The sequence below is a fragment of the Cynocephalus volans genome, chromosome 9, assembly GCF_027409185.1.
Source record: "Cynocephalus volans isolate mCynVol1 chromosome 9, mCynVol1.pri, whole genome shotgun sequence".
NCBI classification, from domain to species: domain Eukaryota; kingdom Metazoa; phylum Chordata; class Mammalia; order Dermoptera; family Cynocephalidae; genus Cynocephalus; species Cynocephalus volans.
Window position 1 is genome coordinate 66,435,934 of NC_084468.1, and position 22,671 is coordinate 66,458,604.

Genomic DNA, 22,671 nt, shown 5'->3' on the forward strand with positions numbered 1-22,671 from the left:
GGTGGAAGCAGAGAGAGCAGAGAGAGATTCTCCTCTTCTTTTAAAGCCTTCAGAACCACATCCCGACCACCATTTTTTTTTCTTTAGTTTTATTTTATTTTGTCAATATACAATATGGTTGATTATTGTAGCCCATTACTGACACCTCCCTCCCTCCTTCCGCTCCCCCCTCCCTCCCAACAAACTTCTTTCTGTTCACTTCTCGTATCAACTTCAAGGAATTGTAATTGCTGTGTCTTCTTCCTTCCCCCCACCCAGGTTGTTTGTGTATTTATTTATTTTTAGCTCCCACAAATAAGTGAGAACATGTGATATTTCTCTTTCTGTGCCTGACTTGTTTCACTTAATTAATTCTCTCTAGGTCCATCCATGTCATTGCAAATGGCAGTATTTCATTCTTTTTTATAGCTGAGTAGTATTCCATTGTGTAGATATACCACATTTTCCACATCCACTCATCTGATGATGGACATTTGGGCTGGTTCCAACTCTTAGCTATTGTAAAGAGTGCTGCGATGAACATTGGAGAACAGGTATACCTTCGACTTGATAATTTCCATTCCTCTGGGTATATTCCCAACAGTGGGATAGCTGGGTCGTATGGTAGATCTATCTGCAATTGTTTGAGGAACCTCCATATCATTTTCCATAGAGGCTGCACCATTTTGCAGTCCCACCCACAATGTGTGAGAGTTCCTTTTTCTCCGCAACCTCGCCAGCATTTATCATTCACAATCTTTTGGATATTAGCCATCCTAACTGGCGTAAGATGGTATCTCAGTGTAGTTTTGATTTGCATTTCTTGAATGCTGAGTGATGTTGAGCATTTTTTCATGTCTGTTGGCCATTCATATATCTTCCCTTGAGAAATGCCTATTTAGCTCTTTTGCCCATTTTTTAATTGGGTTACTTGTTTTTTCCTTGTAAAGTTGTTTCAGTTCCTTGTATATTCTGGATATTAATCCTTTGTCAGATGTATATTTTGCAAATATTTTCTCCCACTCTGTTGGTTGTCTTTTCACTCTGTTAATTCTTTTGCTGTGCAGAAGCTTTTTAGTTTGATATAATCCCATTTGTTTATTTTTCCTTTGGTTGCCTATGCTTTTGGGGTCATATTCATGAAGTCTGTGCCCAGTCCTACTTCCTGAAGTGTTTCTCCTATGTTTCATTTTAGAAGTTTTATTGTTTCAGGGTGTATATTTAATTCTTTAATCCATTTAGAGTTGATTTGGGTATATAGTGAGAGGTACAGGTCTAGTTTCATTATCCTGCATATTGATATCCAGTTTCTTCCCCAGTGTATAGGCTTGGTGCCTTTGTCAAAGATCAGATGGCTGTAGGTGTGTGGGTTGATTTCTGGATTCTTTATTCTATTCCATTGATCCATGTGTCGGTTTTTCTGCCAGTACCATGCTGTTTTGGTTATTATAGCTTTGTAGTATAGTTTAAAGTCAGGTAGTGCTATCCCTCCAGCTTTATTTTTTTTGCTCAGAATTGCTTTGGCTATGAGTGGTCTTTTGTTATTCCATATAAATGTCTGGATAGTTTTTTCCATTTCTGAGAAAAATGTCATTGGAATTTTGATGGGGATTGCATTGAATTTGTATATCACTTTGGTAGTATGGACATTTTCACAATGTTGATTCTTCCAATCCAAGAGCATGGGATATCTTTCCATCTTCTTGTGTCTTCTTTAATTTCTCTCAGCAGTGGTTTGTAGTTCTCATTATAGAGATTTTTCACATCCTTGGTTAACTCAATTTGTAAGTATTTTATTTTTTTGGTTGCTATTGTAAATGGGCAAGCTTTCTTGATTTCTCTTTCTGCATGTTCACTATTGGAGAATAGAAATGGTACTGATTTTCATGTGTTGATTTTGTATCCTGCTACTTTGCTGAAATCATTTATCAACTCCACGAGTTTTTTTGTAGAGGCTTTAGGCTGTTCAATACATAGGATCATGCCATTTGCAAAGAGGGACAGTTTGATTTCATCTTATCCAATCTGGATGCCCTTTATGTCCTTCTCTTCTCTGATTGCTCTGGCTAGTACTTCCAACACTATGTTGAATAGGAGTGGTGAGAGTGGGCATCCTTGTCTACTTCCTGTTCTTAAAAGAAAAGCTTTCAGCTTTTCCCCATTCAAGATGATACTGGTGGTGGGTTTATCATATATGGCTTTAATTATGTTGAGATACTTTCCATCTATACCTAACTTATAGAGAGTCTTTATCATGAGTGAGTGTTGAATTTTTTCAAATGCTTTTTCAGCATCTATAGAGATGATGGTATGGTCCTTGTGTTTGATTTTATTGATATGGTGTATCACATTTATTGATTTGCATATGTTGAACCAACCTTGCATCCCTGGGATGAATCCCACTTGATCATGGTGTATAATTTTGCATATGTGTTGCTGTATTCTGTTAGCTAGTATTTTATTGAGGGTTTTTGCATCTATATTCATCAAGGATATTGGCCTGTAGTTTTCTTTTTTGGTTATATCTTTACCTGGTTTTGGTATCAGGGTGATGTTTGCTTCATAGAATGAGTTTGGAAAAATTGCCTCTGTTTCAATCTTTTGGAATAGTTTGTAGAGAATTGGTGTCAATTCCTCTTTGAATGTTTGGTAAAATTCTTCTGTGAATCTATCTGGATTTGGGCTTTTCTTTGTTGGGATCTTTCTGATAACAGCTTCAATCTCTTTTATTGTAATTGGTCTGTTCAGATTTTCTACATCTTCTTGGCTCAGTTTTGGTAGCTTGTGTGTGGCCAGAAATTTATCCATTTCCTCTAGATTTTCAAATTTGTTGGCATATAGTTGTTCATAGTAGTCTCTAATGTTTCCTTGTATTTCAGATGTATCAGTTGTAATATCACCTTTTTCATTTCTAATTTTTGTTATTTGGATCTTTCTCTTCTTTTTCTACTTAGCCGTGCTAATGGTTTGTCAATTTTATTTACCTTTTCAAAAAACCAACTTTTTGATTCATCGATCTTTTGTATTGTTTTTGGGTTTCAATTTCATTAAGTTCTGCTCTGATCTTAATGATTTCTTTCCATCTGCTGACTTTAGATTTGGATTGTTCTTGTTTTTCTAGTTCTTTAAGGTGAGTATTAGGTTGTTCACTTGCCATCTTTCCATTCTTCTGAAGTAAGCATTTAATGTGATAAATTTCCCACATAGTACTGCTTTTGCAGTATCCCATGGGTTTTGGTATGATGTATCATTATTTTCATTAGTTTCAATAAATTTTTGATTTCCTGTTTGATTTTTTCTTGGACCCATATGTCATTAAGTAGAATGCTGTTTAATTTCCATGTGTTTGTATAGTTTCCAGAGTTTCGTTTGTTATTAATTTCTAGTTTTAATCCATTGTGGTCTGAAAAAATACATGGGATAATTTCAGTTTTTTTGAATTTGTTGAGACTTGATTTGTGACCTAACATGTGATCTATCCTGGAGAATGATCCATGTGCTGATGAGAAGAATGAATATTCTGAGGTTGTTGGGTGGAATGTTCCATAGATATCTGCCAAGTTCAATTGGTCTAGAGTATTGTTTAGATCTTTTGTTTCTCTGCTGATTCTTTGCCTAGAGGATCTGTCCAATATTGATAGTGGGGTGTTCAGGTCCTCTGCTATTATAGTATTAGTGTCTATTTCCTTCTTTAGGTCTAATAGAGTTTGTTTTATATATCTGGCTGCTCCAACATTGGGTGCGTATATATTTATGGTTGTTATGTCTTCTTGATGGATCAATCCTTTTATCTTTATGTAGTGGCCTTCATTATCTCTTTTTATGGTTTTTAGTTTAAAGTCTATTTTATCAGATATAAGAATAGCTACTCAAGCTCGTTTTTCATTTCTGTTGGCATGGTAAATCTTTTTCCGTCCTTTCACTCTTAGTCTATGTGAGTCTTTATAGGTGAAGTGGGTCTCTTGAAGGCAGCATGTAGTTGGGTCCTCCTTTTTAATCCAGTCAGTCAGTCTGTGTCTTTTGATTGGGGAATTTAATCCTTTTACATTAAGAGTTGTTATTGAAAATTGTTGATTTACTCCTAGAATTTTATTGATTTTTGTTTGGATGTCTTAAGTGTCTTTTGTTCCTTTCTTTTTGATTTACTGTTTGTTTTCTGTATTTGTTGGTTCCTTGGGTTGTAGATAAACTTATTTTTTTCTCTTTACTGTTGCCATTTTTATTTTCCTAGTGGGTTTTGATTTTTCTTGAATTTTTAGGGCAGTGGTAGTTATTTTGCAGGTACCAAATTCAGTACTCCCTTGAGAATTTCCTGTAAGGGTGGTCATGTGGTAGTGAACTCCCGCAGTTTTTGTTTGTCTGAGAAATATACTATTTGCCCTTCATTTCGGAAGGATAGCCTTGCAGGGTAGAGTATTCTTGGCTGGCAATCTCTGTCTTTTAGTATTTTGAATATATCATCCCACTCCTTTCTGGCTTTTAGGGTTTGTGATGAAAAGTCTGATGTTAGTCTGATTGGGGCTCCCTTATAGGTGATTTGACGCTTCTCTCTTGCAGCTTTTAAGATTCTCTCTTTGTCTTTGAGTTTTGCCAATTTGACTATAACCTGTCTTGGAGAAGACCTTTTTGGGTTGAACACATTTGGGGATCTTTGAGCTTCCTGAATCTGAAGATCTGTCTTTTTCTATACCTGGGAAGTTTTCTGCCACTATTTTGTTGAATATATTTTCAATGCAATCTCGTTTTTCCTCCCCTTCTGGAATACCCATGACTTGGATATTAGAGTGCCTAAGGTTTTCTGATATCTCTCTTAGATTTTCTTCAATGTTTTTAATTCTTTTTTCTTTCTTTCTTTCTTTCTTTTCTTTTCTTTTCTTTTTTTTTTTTTTTTGTCTGCCTGTGTTATTTCAAACAGCCCGTCTTCAAGGTCAGAAGTTCTCTCTTCTGCTTCTGCAAGCCTGCTGGTTAAACTCTCTGTTGTGTTTTTTATTTGGTTGAATGAATTCTTTAGCTCGGCAAGCTCTGCTACATTCTTCTTCAGGGCATTGATTTCCTTGTACATTTCTTCTTTCAGGTCCTGTTTACTTTTCCTTATTTCATCATGTTGTCTAGCTTAGTTTTCTTGTATCTCATTTGGTTTCCTTAGAATTATCACTCCACATTCTTTGTCAGACATTTCAAGGACTTCTTGTTCTATAAGATCTAGATCTTGAGAGTTGTTACCCTTTGCTGGTGTACTTTCTTGATTTTTCATATTTCTGGTATCTTTCCTTTGATGTTTAGTCACTGTGGCAGGGGATTTCACAGTCCACTGGTTTGACACTATTGTCTGGCTAGGATGCTGCTGGGGTTGCCAATTTGGTATGGCTGCCTCAATATCTGCTCAGTTGCCCACTAGTGCCTTGGGTGCATGGTTGCCTTGGATCTTGGGCCTCTCCAGGGAGGCGCCTCTCTGATCGGCGGGCACTCAGCGGGGCTGGGGATGGAGTCAGGTGGTGCTGAAACCTGACCACCATTTTTAATCCATTCATGACAGCATGGTCCTACAATCCAATCACCTCTTCAAGGCCCCACCTTTCAATTACCATGATAGGATTTCCCACCCTCTTAACAGTCACAGTGGTGGCTAAGTTTCTAATACATAATACTTGGGGGACACAATTCAAGCTTCAGGGAGTTTTGGGGGGACATAATTCAATCCACTACAGTTTGTCAATTTAACACCCCATCTGAGGCAACTCACCTTCACTTGCATACAATCTTAAGCATGACTTCACTTGTGGCAGCTGCCTTAGAAGAGGATGTTATTCTCCCAGAATCCACTTGAACCACCCATTGTTATCTCTAGTCTCATAACAGAGTTTGATCCTAACATAGCCCAGATGGATCAGTGTATGATCTGCTCCAGTATGAGAGAGCAAATACACCACTGGATGCAGAGTTTTGTTAATTTGTATTGCAATAAATCTGGGGAACACGTATGTGAATATATTCTAAGACTACTCAGAAGGATAAAATAAGATTGGATCAGGTTGAATTTATTGAGATGGGGACACTTACATGAAACTCAGTGTTTAGTATGTTAGCTCAAGCACCAGAGATGGTATTAATCACCTGCTAGGTTAGGAAAATAAGGCCTGAAAGGTGTGAGTAGAGATGGCAGAACTTGCTTGGCACACTGAAGAAGAGTGCTGTCAGACAGAAATATGTGAGCCACATATGTAATTTCAAATTTCCTAGTACCTACATTTTAACTTTTTTTTCTTTTTAATTATCTCAAGTGCTCAATAGCTTCACGAGGCTAGTGGCTTCTGTATCGGATAGTACAGCACATGCAAAGATGTCTGCAGAATCATGAGAGATGGAAATTTGGAATGGATTCATAATAGGCAAACTTCTTAGCCACACCCAACTATACACTTACATTGAAGGGCCCAGAAGACACTCCTTTCACCAAAGTATAAAGAAATGCATCATTGAGAGAAGCATATTTATATAAAGGATATGGGGCATGACTTTAGGCAAGGCAGCTCCCCCTCCTCAGGAAGGGTCTCAGCAGACAGCCCCCAGCTTCCTACACTCCCAGCAGATGACAAAATGAGTGTTTGAGCCCTGAAGAGGGGCATCAGGGCAGTACACCACAGCATCATGTTGGACCACTTAGAGCCACTTGCTTTGTATAATACACTCTGTAAGAATCTCCTTCCCTCTTCCCTCCACCCACCACTCCTTCCCAGGGACAACTACAAGGGAAAGGCTAGTGAGATAACCTACAGCCTCTTCTGTTGCAACTATTCTGGGCTACAACAGATACTCATCATCTCCCCCCTCCACTATTCAGTTGCCCGCAGCTTCCTCTCTTCCTCAGCTAGCACCTCTGCTGGTCTTGGTGGTTGATCTAGTGGAGTAACCCAGAACTCAGTTACTGTGCCCTTTTCAAGCTTTGATTCTTGTACTTGTCAATTTAATAGCAAAATGGGACAAGGGAGTACCAAGAGTTGCCCACATGTACCTCTGGCTGCCAAATACATTCCTTCCTGCCCCCACTATATAATAGCAGCTGAACCTCTAACACCATAGGTCTGCAGGGTTCCACGGTCCAATGGAAAGGGCCACTTGCACTGTAGCCTAGACAGCTATCTAGTTACCAATCTTTCTGGGCCTCAGTTTCCTCATCTGGAAAATTAAGAGAATTGCTGTACACATCTTATTGGGTGGTTGCTAGGATTAAATGAGTTAATATATATGAAGCATATAAGCAATCCTTGGCACATAATAAACCCTGTAACAGTAAATTCTATTTTTATATTAACTTACATATGTACCATGATCTACAAATATGGGTTATAAGTATATATAATATGCTTAGAAAACACAGGACTATGCTTAATTTCAATAAGAACTTTATCATTTGCAGTTGTAATTATTTAAGTAATTTTATTTCCCTGATTTTCTTCACCATGTCACATTTGAAGAAAAGTTAAACCTGGATACACCCAGGTTAAGTGACCTTTGACCAATGGAATATAAAAGCCATTGGATATTCTCCTCTTCTACTCCTCAGGTGGACATTCTGAGGTGCATTTTACATGGTTCCTCAGAAGGTTCCTCATAGGATCTAGCCTTTGTTGCCCACAGAGGCGATTAGCTCAATAACTCACCATTGAATTGGCTTTTCTTTCTTCCCTGTTTGACTCTTCCCCGACCCCACTCTTGTTTCTTAAGATCATATCCCAAAATAAACTTCATGCAAGGAAGATCTCTCAGGCTCTGTCCTTCAGGGTAACTTAGGCTGAGACATTACCAGAAGTAGCCCAAGAAGGCAAAGCCTCAAGCTGGGATTCTGGACACAGATCACTGTCTAGTTACCTGGTTGATGACCCCTGGTACATCTCATTGGTGGATTTGAAATGGAAGTGGAAAGGAAACATTGGCTTACATGGGAAGCAGTAGCACTTAAATGGTATGGAGCAATGGTAAGTAAGTATAAGGATTGTGGGGTTACCTGGTTTTCAAAACTGACTTTAGACACCTTGAAAAAAGAAAATTACAGGCGCAGGTTAGTCAATTATAACTCAACGCATGCTACAAAGGTCAGAACACACGGAAGGCAGTAAAGACCATTATCTCACTAAAGATCAGGCTCAGGATTTGCACAGTAATAGCAGAGCCACAAATATCGACATAATCTTCAAGGTTGTACAAATGAGACCTTGAAATCTGGGATGGGGACACTGAGTAGAAAAGCTAGAGAATCTTGAGTCCCCAGATATCCTTAACCCTCAAGGCCCCCTCCCTTGCTAGAAGAAACCTTCCTTTGCCTGGATAACCTGAAAAGTTCTCACCTGTAGCAGGTATCTCAAGATGATGCTCGTCCTCTCTTAGATCCATTCTTGCCTATTCTCATTGACTCAAGACCAATAATTATAGTCACATCACAGTATAGACTGAGCTACACCAGAACAAAGTGTCTTACACACCTAGAGAATTCTGAGACCTGGGCTAACATTATGACTAGGCCCTGGAGAAACATGTGCAAGTGTGAACCAGGGAACCCAACTAAGACTGCATTTATTGACACAGTAGCACTCTCTAGTGAATCAAGATTTAAAGCCTTAGCAAAAAGTCTTGGAGATAATCTTAATATACTGCTGGCATTATTGCTTGAAACTTGGTGCTGTAGATTTTAGCCTGAAAAGCAGATTCTGAAATGGAGATTAGCTTGCAGGAAACTTACCAGTGAGTGCTCTCCAAATCAAACCCCGTGAATAGACAGGAATTGGAATTGGATAGAGGGAAGAGTTGAAGACAAAGGAGGCTCAACAAAGGCACCAAGGGAGACTCTGAAGATGGGATGGCCCTTCAGAGTTGCTGAGGTGGGCTAAGGCTGGGACTTTATGCCCACGCATTGGATATAGGCTGCCCCTAGGAAGGTGTCATTTTGGGCTCTTGATTCTGGTGGTGTACAGGTAAAGACTCATCATACTGGCATGAGAAGGCAGGATTGCAGCCACACAATAGGAGGCAGGAAGCAGCAAATCTGGAACCCAAGGGGTTCACTGGGCATCTCTTGGTTTTTTCATGCCCATGAAAGCAACCATGACTCAACAAGTATAAAATATATTCCTGGGATGAAGGTCTGGACAGTCAACCTCAGGGAAGCAACCTAGATCCACTGACGTGCTGGTGCAATGATGAGTAAAATCTGGAACGCATGATGTAAAAGGAAAGATGACAAATATTTATCATAGCCTCAGGACCAGTTGCAGCAGTGAACCGTACTTTGTTCCACTACTCCTTATCTATTTTTTGTTGAGATTACAGCCTGCCACAGCCCTAGGCTACGAAGAAATGGACTTAACAGTGGGCCCAAACAGATCTCAGTGGTGCAAGGGGTACACTGTATCAGATGAATCTTGTGCTCTGCCTCACACTCTCTCAGTTCACTTCCTTATGCTCAACACTGCCTTGGGACCAGATGCACACAGGTGTACCTTAATGACCTGTGCCTCAGCTACACCAAATGTTTCTCACTTTCCACACCCCCAGCCCCACTTCTCCACTATTATTATATGGAACACTTGCAGGAACTTGCTAAATGAATTTGACGCATGCACAAAACAGATTGGAAAAGGAATTAACACACACAGAGTAACCCTTTCCTCATGATAGAAGTCCATAAGTAAATTCTCCCCTCTCCCCATCCCTCATGAAGACAATTTCAAGGTGCATTCTATTCAGCTCCGCAGAGAACCCTTGGCAAGTTTATGCCCCAGTTGCACACAAGAGGTGATTATTTCAATAGTGCACCCTTGACTTTGCTTTCCCTCCTTCCCTATTTTTCCTCATCCCCCATTTTTTCCTGGGATCACTTACCCAAATAAACTACCTCCATTGCAGGCCCTCGTCTTGATCTCTGCTTTTTGAGATAACCATTTAATGAGATTTAGTTTACCTCCACTTTCCCAGTGAGTGTATATTTTGCCCAAGGAAGGTCACATGGTGGAATGCAAGGACACTTGGTAAATGTTTCCTTTTCTTTTTTTTTGACCGGTAAAGGGATTGCAACCCTCGGCTTGGCGTTGTCCACACCACGCTCAGCCAGTGAGCACACCGGCCATCCCAATATAGGATCTGAACCCGTGGCCTCAGCGCTAACAGCACCGCACTCTCCCGAGTGAGCCACGGAGCCTGCCCCTTGGTAAATGTTTTCAATGCCCTACCTCAGGAGTATCTTTATTTTTTAATTGACATGTACTGATTGTATATATTTATGCGGTACAGTTATATCTCAATACATATATACGATGTGTGATCAAATCAGAGTAATTAGCATATTTATCCCCACAAAAATATATTTGTGATGAGAGCATCTGAGCTCCTCTCTTCTAGCCATTATAGAACATAAATCATTAAGGAGTATCTTCTTAATAAGGCAGTTATCTCAAAACTTGGACAACATCAAGATCCACTTCACGGGCAAGTGATTCTACTTTTGGAGGACTTTCTACAAGATTGGCCAAAATAAAGCCTTCTGTGAAGACATAGTCCTCAGGGTCAGTGACAAGCTCACATCAGATCCTTGGTAAAAAGGACAAGTCGGTAGGCACTGAGCTTTAAGCCTAGAAATTTCTGTCAACATTGGCAATCTATTCCAAAATTATCTGCCAGTCTTCCCCAAGCACTTATCAAGTTGAATAGCTTTTTTTCATTCTCTTGAAGAATAATCTGTTCTCAATCACATATCTTAAAATCATTTCTCAATTGAATATCCCTAAACACAGTTTGCAGAATTCCTATTTCACTGCGTATCCTTCTCCCTCCTCCCCTCCCCCTTTCCAAGGTTCTAAGATTTAAGATATCTTTACTCAGACTAAAACACTTCAGTATCTTCTCCTCTGTCATAAATAGAAAAGTACTTGGAGGCCGGCCCGTGGCTCACTCGGTAGAGTGCGGTGCTGATAACACCAAGGCCACGGGTTCGGATCCTGTATAGGGATGGCCGGTTTGCTCACTGGCTGAGCGTGGTGCTGACAACATCAAGCCAAGGGTTGAGATCCCCTTACCGGTCATCTTTTAAAAAAAAAAAAAAAAGAAAAAAAGAAAAGTACTTGAGGATATGGAGCCTGTTTTTCATCTTAATATCCACCCCCGCCCCCCGATCATAGAAGACACCTGAATGTTTTTGAATAAATTTACTCTGGGTATTGGCTGGTCCAGCTGTTGAATTTGGTCACTACTGGTAACTCAGTAGATCTGTCCGATGGTTGTTTTTCAGTCAGAATGGACTAAATTATGTCCTAATAACAAAACTTTACTGTATTAAAACACAGACTTGGCAATTTTTTACTCACATTACATGTCCAAAGGTTAAAAGCAGAATTCTGTTCATCAAAGTCACTCAAACATCTACGTTGAGAGGTTCCATCTCAATATATGCTTCCATGATTATATCAAGGAAAGAAAAGGGAATATGGCAAATTAAACACTGGCTCTTAAAGTTCCACTCAGAAGTGACATATGTCCCTTTGCTCAGATTTCAAGCAAAGCAAGTCACATAAGTAACTGCAGGATCTATTCTAAAGAAAGTACTAGTTTAAGTAGTAACGTAGTTCTCACCAGAAAAAAATGTAGCATTAATCTGTAATTATTTTGCTTGAATTCACTTGGTTCCCTACTTCACTTCACAAGTGAAAAACAAACCTAAAAGCAGAAACATATTGCACAAATGAGGAGTCAAAAACCGAGACAAAAGTATGTGGTTGCAAAATGGCCATTTATTGCCTACAGGGGAAGGAAAGGGAGGGAGAGAAGGGGAAGTACACAGGTGCAAGGAAACAAGCATATATTTAGCCCTATACATCATGTGTGAGCAGTACCCAATCTCCAAAATGGAAAAAAGTATTTTGTCATCTGACATAGTAGTTAAGGTTCTTAAGCACCTCCCTTCTGAGCTGCCACAAGATTTAAAAGGCAGGACTGCTTTGTTTAGTCAATGTTCACATTAATGAAAAAATACTACCACCCAACTGTGTCCTTTTGCACGCACATTTTGTACAGTGTCTACTGTGAAAAACATCTCAGCTGAGCAGTTTGGTCAAGATTCAAACTCATCAACTGTTTAATAAATAGAAAAATAAAGCAGCTGGTGATTTTGTCAGAGAGAATGTGTTCAGTAAGAGTAAAACCACTTTCTCCAGGGATGACAGAGTGTTAAAATAGTTAAAACACCACAGAACCAGCCTATTAAACATTAAACACTAGCAAGCTACAATTACGTGGCACTTCATTAAATCTTCTCATTAAAAAAAAAAGAGAACCTTAAATTTTAAACTGATTACTGGAACAAGATGATTTAGTGCTTGGCTTCTTAGGATAAAAGCAAAGCAAATACACAACCTAACAGTAGAATTTGTTTTGGAACAGTATCAATAGAAATTACCAAAAGTATTCAGGGAATACTCAGTTTTAAAATCATGTGCTTTGCTTTCTGACCATTAGAATTAGATAGTTATAAAAACACTTTATAGGCCACAGAATGACTCAAATGTATGCAAAACAATAAGTTATTTAACTTAATGCCAAGTAATAAAAATAAATGAACCCTTCCCTACTCAAATGGAAGTGGGTGGAAGAATAGATCCCACGGACAATTAGTTGGCACTTGTTGTATAGTTGAAAGAAATCACAATAGAAGATATAATAAATTAATCCATGGTGAATTTGATCCTGATTCTTTCAGAGAGAAAAAATGCATACACTCTTTCTTGAAGAAAAAAACCCAACAAAACTGTACTAACCCAGTCCAGAGACAGCAAAGCCAAAGTGGAAATGTTCATCCTCCTCAAAATATTCCAAGTACTCCTATTGAACTCTATACCTCAGCTTCTCCTGGATGAAAGAATTGTTTGCATTTGGACAACTGTACGAATGCCCATAGTGCACTTCTCAGTGCTGCTGGTGTTTAAGAAATTTGCCACTCACAACACTGAACAGTTCCAGATCCAGTGTGCAGTAACACAGCCATCCAAACCCCTCTCCCCCAAAAGTTGGCAGAGCACCGCTCAGGAATTTCACAGGTAAGGGAATATATTTTTAGCAAGTTAAGCACAGAGAAAGAACAGTACAGTTTCTGAATAAATACAAAGCCAGATACTGCATCACTTACTGCATCAAAATTGAAACAAGTAGCAGGATACTAAGTCTGTTCAAAAAGAAGCAAAGCCATTGTTTGACACGTCAACACTGAGCCAATCTTGTGAGTTCAGATAATTTACATATAACAATTGATAGCTTGAAAGAAAACACATCAGTAATTTGAAATTAACACAAAACTGAAACGAGTAAGAAAGGACCACTTCAGAGAGAGCTACCATGATTCTTATGGTTTAGAGTTAAGTGACACACAAAGAGGGAAATTATCTAAATTAAGGGAGATGTTATAACAAAAATAACTACTAACGGGTGCCAAACTACGCCTTCTGAAAGATTCTGAAAGCTGTACATACCGTGCTACCATGCCAAGAGTCATATCACTTGGCATTTGCATACCCTTTTCATAATGTTATTTCTGATGACATACTTCTAATTTCAGTTCAATGCTACATATGATGTGCCACAAAAAATTAACATTTAATAGTCAGAAATGTCTTTATTTCATATGCTTTGAAAGTGAGAGCTATTTTACTTAAAAATATTCCATTACTTCAACGCTATGTTTGCTGAATGAAAACCTCAACATGCTTTTTTTCCTTTGGTTCCAAGAATAACCCAAGTCTAACCAAACTTATGTCAAAAGAAATTACTAACTAGGTTAATAAAGCTTGTTTCTCTTGGTATCTCCCTATTTCTTGTTGTGGAACTTGTGATTTAACATAGAAGTTTACATAAAGAAGGTATTTTGTTAAAACAAGAAATACACATGCTGTCCCTTACCACCTTCCTTTTGTGTTCAGAACATCTTGCAGTAGAGATGTAAGGGTTTTTCTTTTTCCCCTTAAGCTTTTAGGTGACACATAAAATAAAAATGGGCATATCACTTTGTAAAGTGAAAGATGCTCTTGGGATCTTTCTTAAACAGATTATAATTTTGGTAAATAGGCCAGCTTAAACATGTACTGATTTACTTATGTTTGAATTTAAATTTGGTGATTATGATGCTATTACATAACTAAAATTGCTCAAAGCAACCATAAGCATAAAAGTTCTCATCTGTCTACAAATTCAAAACTTTAGTTGAAGTTCTTGGCTTAGAAAAATAATTCTAACTTCCCCAATTAATTTGTCTGTCTACAATTCACGGAGTTCTACAAACATAATACAATTCAAAAGGAAAGGGGTAAACACATCTAGACATTAGAAAGTTAATTTTTTCTGAAGAGGAGGGCAGGTGGGAGAAAGAGAAAGAGAATACCTTACAAATGTGAGAATTCACATTTCTGTCAAAATATATGTATAAATACTATTTTGAAAATGTGCCATAGTCTTTACTTGCAATAAAACCATTATCATAGGAAAAACTAAAGTTTTCTGTGACAAAAGCAACTGACTGGTCAGTATATTTTGCAAAGCTGTTAAAAATATCTCAGGAACTCAGAATACAAAAGCTTAGAATGAAATAAATATTAGAATTGTCAATTTTTATTGCTAGAAAATCTAGCCTTGTATTAGGAATGACAAACCATATGCCTCTGGTTCCTTCAAAGAACATATTTAACCTATTTTTCCTTGTGCTTTCTCTACTCTTTGCCATTTGATATCAAAAGTACAAATGGCATTAGTGATTTTTAGAAATTCTTGGAAATGCAAATACAAACTTAAATTTTTATCCATTTAACTATACTTAGGAGGCAGAATTTTTAAATGGAACATAACGTTTGCCCATGTTCCAGTTTTAATGAACCACATCCTCAATTCTAATACAATTTACCATAGAATCAAGTGATATGAGCCTTACAAATCTTTCAACTTTCTCCCTTGCTCTTCTGTGAATTTATATAATTTTAAGACACCAAAAAATAGGGGCAAATAAGAGCTTTATATTTCTGCAAACTACAAAACTAAAATACAGTGGCTTCTTTAATACATTCACACAGGATGCTTATTAGTAAAATTAAATATCTGCCTAAGAATATCAGAAAAGTAATTTGAAAAGAAAGCTTGGAACAAGGCAAATGGGAGAGGGGAAAAAGCTGGTCTCAGAACCCATTGTGCCATACCTGACTTTAACATGTGATATTCAAACAAACATTCACACACCTTGTACATCAAAGAAATAAAACAAAAATATTCAGCTATGTCATACAAAATTTTTTTTACATAAAACATCATAAATCTTGAACAGATTTACTATATCTCAATTCTAAAAAGTTGCCTATAGAATGGTGCTGGGATTCTGATCTCTGCTTGCTTTTAGGCAGTGCTGTTGCTTAAAAGTTGACACCAGGCACAATATTTTAAAACAAAGTTAACGAGCAAGGAGCAGTAAGTGGATTTGAGCCTTTCCTAGATGTCAGTCCTGAGGATGCTGCAATATTCCCCATCAAAGTGTGTAAAGCTATGAGGCAGATACCAATGCCTGAGAGAGTGGGTGACTTGACATGCACTTGTATGACTGTTACAATGGCAAACAGTGGTTTTCCCTTCCTCAAACGACACTGTTTTAATAAATTTAAAGAATAATCCAGTTCTTTGACAATGACATATTTAACAGTTTTAAAAAAATAATACATCACAATCCAAAAATGCCTAAATTTTCTTTTATCTTCAGATAAAGTATGCAGCATAAAGCTTTTTAACTTATTCTGAGAACTAGAAAGTATATTAGCATATATATTTTACTTTCATTGAATTTATAATATATGCCATTCACCTCTTTCTTTTGGCTTCTCACTGCCAAAGTTCCAAATGGCATGAGTTTTAACAAGACAATGCTGAGGACAGCAGCATTTCTGATCATCTGAATTGGCAGCTCAAAACAGATACCACTCCTTTTACAGAGGGAACATAGGGTGAAGGGTGTGTGAAATTCGGGCAATGGGCTAAAGGGAAACCGTGCACATGAAATTTGGGTTACCATGCCCCAAGTGTGGGTACCACCTAAAACATAACACAATTACCTACTTCAACAAAGCTACTACTAACATTACTAAAACCACATTAAAAATACACAGGATAATGAAGGGTTTGAAAGAGTGCATTTGGAAGCAGAGAGAACCCAATTACACACCTTCCTGCAACAGAGTGCCTTGATCATACACAAAATAAACTTAAGCTGTTTACAATGTTTCCCATTTTTTTTTATTTTTTCCCTCTACATTTAACTATTAAAAAAGTTTTTTATTAATAAATGGGCTCCTCTGTGGTTCATATACAATCATAAGTGAACTTTAAATTCCATTTTATACAAACATCTCAAAAAATATTGGGAGTGAAGTATGGTAAGAAATATTGCTCACATTGCTAATAAACATGCGTGTATGAGAGGAGGAAAGTATTTTGTTAGTGCATATACCTCCAGAGCAGAAAACCCACCCAAAACAAAAGATCTAAAATAAAACATACAGTAGCTGATTACAAAAAAAGGTAATGTCCACAAAATTAAGTTTTTCATGCTATTCTACTTTCCAGTACTATGCTTCACGTAATCAATTTGCATGGCTAGATGCTGGATGCTTGAGGTATATAAGAAGGAATACCTGCACGTTGAGGAAAATCTGTCATCTTTAAGGGTTTCTTTTTATTTTACTCTTGTACTTTAACATTTCTAAAAGAATATTTTATTTACATCAAACTTCACTGAACTACAATGACATTCCAATTACAGTAGATGACAAACAATGCCTCTATCACTAGGCACTTTTAAAAGGGAGTTTAGGGTTTACAGAACCCTTCCGATGCAATCCCACATAGATATTACATCATCCCACCACCCTCATCCCACTAAAATTACCCTTCAGGGGAAATACTATCTTATATAGCCTGATTAATTTACTACGGGAGAAATTAGTACAAAACGACCAAAGAAAATCCATCAGTTATGACTAATAAAACAGCCTAAGATGTCAAGTTTGAAAGAGACATATTGTATATATTTAAAACTAATTAAATAATTTAAATTTGACCTGTACTTTATATATTAGTGAGACACAAATATAGGCTATTTTCTTTTAAAATTTCATTCACATAATGGAAAATTTGTTTATTAAAAATATCACATTTTGAGACTAGAAACAGTAAAGTGCATGAAAAGTTTAAAATATAAATTTCAGAAAACTCTTATAGCAGCAAAAAAGCAGAATAAAGAAAAACTTAAAAACACAGACACAACCTTTTCCTGTTACTGTGCCATAATTAACATCAAGTAGCCGACCAATTTTTTCCCCCAGAAAATGATATTATGTTCACTGCCTCTTGAGTCACAGATTTTCACCTGGCCCCTCTTGGGCAAAAAAATAATAATAAAAAATGATTCCAACATATCTAAAGGCATCCAACAGTTGGGAACAAAACTGGCAGCTTCTTAATTCTACCCTGACAGAAAATGGTAACAAAGATTAAAAGCATATGGTGGCCATTTGGCAGCTAGAGTCAGGAAAAATGATCCACAGTTTTTAACTACTGCCCCAAATTTGTTCTCTCCCCCCTCAAAATCCATTCCATTGTCACCTCAAAAAAACCAAAACAAACAGCGACTTAACCTACTTTGGAAAACACATGAAATGTGTGTATGGCTTTCCCCTTCTGAAACTTTGATCAGTGTCTTTTTATTGGTTTTTTTTTTAAATGTTTGACTGTAACAGCAAAAATGATAAAGATCATATAATATCTGTTTTTCCAGCACAACCAGACAGAAAAGAAGCATGGATAGCAACAATGAAAAACACTAGACACTAATTTTGTGGTCATCCTCAACATACCAAATTCTATTTTCAAAATATGTGGCAGTATAATTTAGCTGCTGTTTTCCTTTTAAGAAAATTGGAGAGACAGGCTTAGAATTAAAACTTCTAATAAAGTTACAACTAAGAAGGGGACAAAAAAACAGAGTGAGTCCTCAAAAAAACAAAAAACAAAAATAACCACTGTTTGGCAAACAAACTCATGTGCTGTTAAATATTTGATTTTGAAAACATATTGTGCAACCATCTTTAATTTCTCAAATTTTCTTATTATGGCTAGATACTATATTATAGTTTACGTACAGATCAAGCAAATTTAAGTGCTTTGTTAATGTGCAAATGACTTGGGGAGCCAAAAGTCAGTTTGTCATAAAGGAAAACAGAAATTCAAGAAAGTTTTCCCTGCAAAGACATGCCATCACTCACTTTAAAATCTTATATATATAGTTTTTAAAAACTGCCTTTTACAAAAATGGTTGGCTTATTTGAAACTGTTCAAAAGAAAGTATCTGTTTTGCAAAAACAAATACACTGTTGTTGGGCCTCAAATTGGTGATTTATCAATTATCAATGCTGACTCCTAATGTAATATGAAGAAGGTCCAATTTAAAAACATGTTAAACTAAAACTTTGAAAAGAGTAATACTTTGGTTCCAGCCCTAGTGCCAAATGATATCAATATGCACAAAAATATACAAAGTCTTATAGCAAACACATAATGAAAGGAACCTGAAGAAGCAGCTTAAAAGCCATACTTCACTCCTACATACTTTGATTTACAACTGTACAGGTCCATAGCAACTGATCCCCGTCTTGACGGGGCAGTACTCCACTACCTCCGATTAGGCAAGTGAACACCATTGACAAGAGGCAGGAGCGGAGGGTGGAGTTCAAGTTGTGTTAACAGTGAGAAGTGGTCTGAAGGGATGTGAGGATGTGGACACCCAGTGATGTTGTTCTCAACCAGCCATTGAGGATCTAAAGGCCCCAGGACACCAAGCACGTTCATATGAGTCTTGGAATAGAAAATGTAGTCAATCACGCCCTGGAAAGAGATTGGAGATTGGGAAAAAGAAAAATATATGTTTAGAAAAAAGAAAAACTCAAGATATATAAAGAACAATCCTAGTTTGTAAAAGCAAAATAACTGAGCAACCTATACTTTTGGTACCTATTGTCTTCTTGAAAGTGAGTAAAATAAGGCTCAAGTCTTCAATGGGTATTGCACGAAATAAAGGTGGCTCAACAGGGAAATACAACACCCTATTGGAATCACAAAGCCTTGCATCTATGCATAAGTGGTAAACTGAGAAGCTAAACACATCGAATTATGTCCAGGCATCTCTAGAATTGGCCTGCTTGGTTTAGTGAAATCTAATATGTCAGTATAAATATTAGTGGAAACTTTACTAATTTTATCAGTTACAATAAATTAAAAATAAAGATACTTATATACACACATAATTACATGAAAAGGTATGACAAATTAATTATTGTAATGATAATGGCATTATTTTCAATTATTTGCACATCAAGATATCCAAACACATCTGAACAAAGTCATAGCCAAACATGTTTTCAGATTTGCTAATCCTAGCTCAGCTTTCCAGATTTGCTTCATACATACAAAATATTACACACAGTTTACTATTCTAATCTATTCTTTAGTTTAAAATACTCATTTTTACAAATCCTGGCATTCTATATATCCTGGATTTCCTTGCTGCATAAGGACACCTAAGTAAAAATATCAATTGTATCTTTCAGAGCGAGATGATTTGATTTGTCTGACCAGAAAGTCTCAAAACCAGTGTGTCTTTATCATCCCAGGCTGTGTATACAAGAGAGCAAAGTCAAATTTCTTCCTATATAGTTCCAATCCAAATCAAAAGAGCCTGAGGCCAAGTAGGGAGAAATGTTTCCATACCTGGAAGTACCTATTTACAAATACTATACATAATAAATTCTGGCCAGTACTTTAAATGGCATCACAATGTAATAAACTACTTTAAAAAAAAAAACTTTTAATGAATTTTCATATTGTGAAATTTTGAAAACTACTACTTCAGTTTGCTGATTTTCATATAAGGACAAATCAATTCTTTAGAGAGAAAAGGCCTTATCCAATCTTACTTTACCACAAATTAAGGAACCTATTTGAGTCCAAGGGGAGGACTTTTGCTACTAATAATCCAAGTCTAAACAGTCAAGAAATATGATCACAAGATATTATTCTTTCAATTTGATGAATGCCTAGTTTTACAGTGAAATTTTAGGAAAAGAGTTAACAGAGATCGGGGTGGTTTTACTTCCCCTTATGAGACCACCCTTTGCTTCAACTATAAACAAAACACAAATGAAATACTCTCAATTACTTATGTTGAATAAAACTTCTTTTATCATTTTATTAGAGTGCTGTCATGCACATAAGCTACTAAAGTTATCAAATTCTTTGCCCCCCAAAAGATGTTAAACACTCCAGAAAGTAAGATGTATTTAACTGGAGGCATGACTTTTAACTATTTTCTTGGTTTAAAACACGCAGAGTAAAAGCTCTTATCATTACCCTTAGTAAGGTCATGTCTGTGAATTCACCCAAAAATATGCACATATATATATGTGGGGAAGACCCCTAACTTTGATCATATTCACAAAGGAGTTTATAGACTAATGATTCTTAACCTTTTATTCAAACTTTTTTTTTTAAGAACACTAAAATGTGGGAAAACAGTCTTTATACTTAGTGGAGACTATACTATACAAGTCTATAAAAGTGTATTTCTGAAAAAAGTAAAAAGTGAAAATAGTTTATGAGCTAGCATTATGCTAAGCTTTGTTTTTTAAAAGAATGTGAGAAAATTATAAATTTCATAATGTAACACAGACAGGTTTACTACTTGACGTAATAGGAAAGCTGTGATCATATGTGGGGTTAGGGGTGGGGTGAGGAGCAGCAGCAGCAGGTCTAAGTTAAGCTGTTTATTAAACTCACCTGGTCTGCAAGTAATGCTGAGAAAGGAGTAATTCTCCTAACTGCTTATCCTTCAATTTGCTCCAAATCAGTTCTAGATTAAATGAATCTGAGTTCTAAATACTACTCTTCTACATGTCTATCTTATTCACCAACCAAGAAAGTAAACAAATACTAAACCAAGTAAACAAGATCACTGATACAATGGCAGACTACTGTGTTTGGATGTGGATTTAATGCTGATCACATGACATTTTATACTCGATGTTACCTATACTATTTTTACTAATTGCCTTCAATACTGGGATAGTTTTATCTGTGTAAAATACTGTTATAAAACTGAAAAGTTCATTGTCTGTTACTTGGACTAAAATCTCAATTCTCTCTAATCAGGTATGCCCTTAATTCATTCTCTGACCATCCTTCCTTCCCATCCCATTCCACCCTCTTATCCCATCCATCTATGCCATCAGACTATTTATCTTCCCATATTATGCCACTCTCCCACTGATTTACAGCTCTATCATTCTCTCTCATCCCATCCCATATATATAACATCAAACACACTCTGAACCAGGCATTTCTGTACCTCTTTGGACAATGTAAATGGCTCAATAAGTTTTTTATTCAATTACTAACACGAATAAGATCTTTTGTAGAAATATCAACAAAAAATTTTAACAAATTCAGATGATTGAGGAAGAGAGCTTAGATTAATACCCCTAATTTTGTTTCTCTGATTTTTGCTGTATGGACAAGGAACAAGTAACCTTTAAAAAAGTCTAGGTGACCACTTTTTAACTACACACACACCAAAACAATAAACAGTTGTAGAATTATCAAACACTTATTTTGGAGAACTTTATTACAGGTTTTCTCAGTATGCTGGCAAATGTATTATATATCACTACAGTCACAAGGATAGAATTTAACCTACAGTAAACTGTGTATCGATAAATCTAGAGGTGTTCCTTTAAGCTTACACAAGACTAGTGGTGTGCTATAGGCAACCAGTACTAGCTTTCTTAGCCTCTCTTTCTAACTCTGAATTCAACGGGATCATACTGGGAGCACACAATCTGCTGCACTGGACAGAAATCAGTGAACACTACAAATCAGGGCTGCTTTTCACAGAAAACTGATTATTAAGTATTTACCGGCACATCACTCATATGTGTAACTAGAACAAAGTGAACTATTACTGAATAGAACTGTCTACCCTAGTAGCAAAAATTCTAAATTAATTCAATTTCTAAGCAATTTTTTTTTTTACTTCATGATTACAAAAGCTGATTAATAACAACTACAAATTTATTTCTTGAAAAGGAGCTAACAAACACCAAAAATGGAAAAATGGTTATTGGAGATGTGAAAGAGCCCATTTCATAAATTTCTTTTGGTATTTTATTAAATTCCCTCTAGGCTTCTTATACCAAACCACTTTCTAACATCTGCATTTCTTCAAGATTGTGTAAGATTTTAGTACAGATGCCTAAAATGACAGTCAAAAAGAGCTACAACAGGAGCTATAGGTAGGCAGAGTGATCAGAAAATTGGCAATGGAAAATGGATTAATTACAGAATCAATCTTTCTAAAGAATGGCTGGTTTTGTACAATGAGCCCTCCAATTTTTTTTTCTTACTTTGCAAAAAAAAGCCTTCTTTTTCTCTTTTTAAGTTAGAGTGTTCCATTGCCTGGGAATATATTAGTACTCATGTATATAAAATAGACAACCTTCTCTAACTGCATCCCAAAAGAAATATGGAAAATTAAAAAATAATTTTAAAAAAGTACTAAGAAAATTTTGAGAGAATACTATA

The 22,671-nt window shown here is 36.6% G+C and overlaps 1 protein-coding gene across 4 annotated transcripts in view; it reads right to left on the reverse strand.

Moving 5' to 3' along the window:
* Positions 1 to 17,210: 17,210 nt before the first annotated feature.
* Positions 17,211 to 22,671, reverse strand: part of CNOT6L (CCR4-NOT transcription complex subunit 6 like) — an 89,941-nt gene continuing 84,480 nt past the window's right edge. For 3 of the 4 annotated variants that reach the window (XM_063108289.1, XM_063108287.1, XM_063108288.1), the window contains exon 12: positions 17,211 to 18,924. In XM_063108289.1, coding sequence (XP_062964359.1) covers positions 18,712 to 18,924 — 213 coding nt within the window. In that variant the 3' untranslated portion in view covers positions 17,211 to 18,711. The remainder of the gene's footprint in view (positions 18,925 to 22,671) is intronic. The other variant, XM_063108290.1, reaches the window with a different exon arrangement.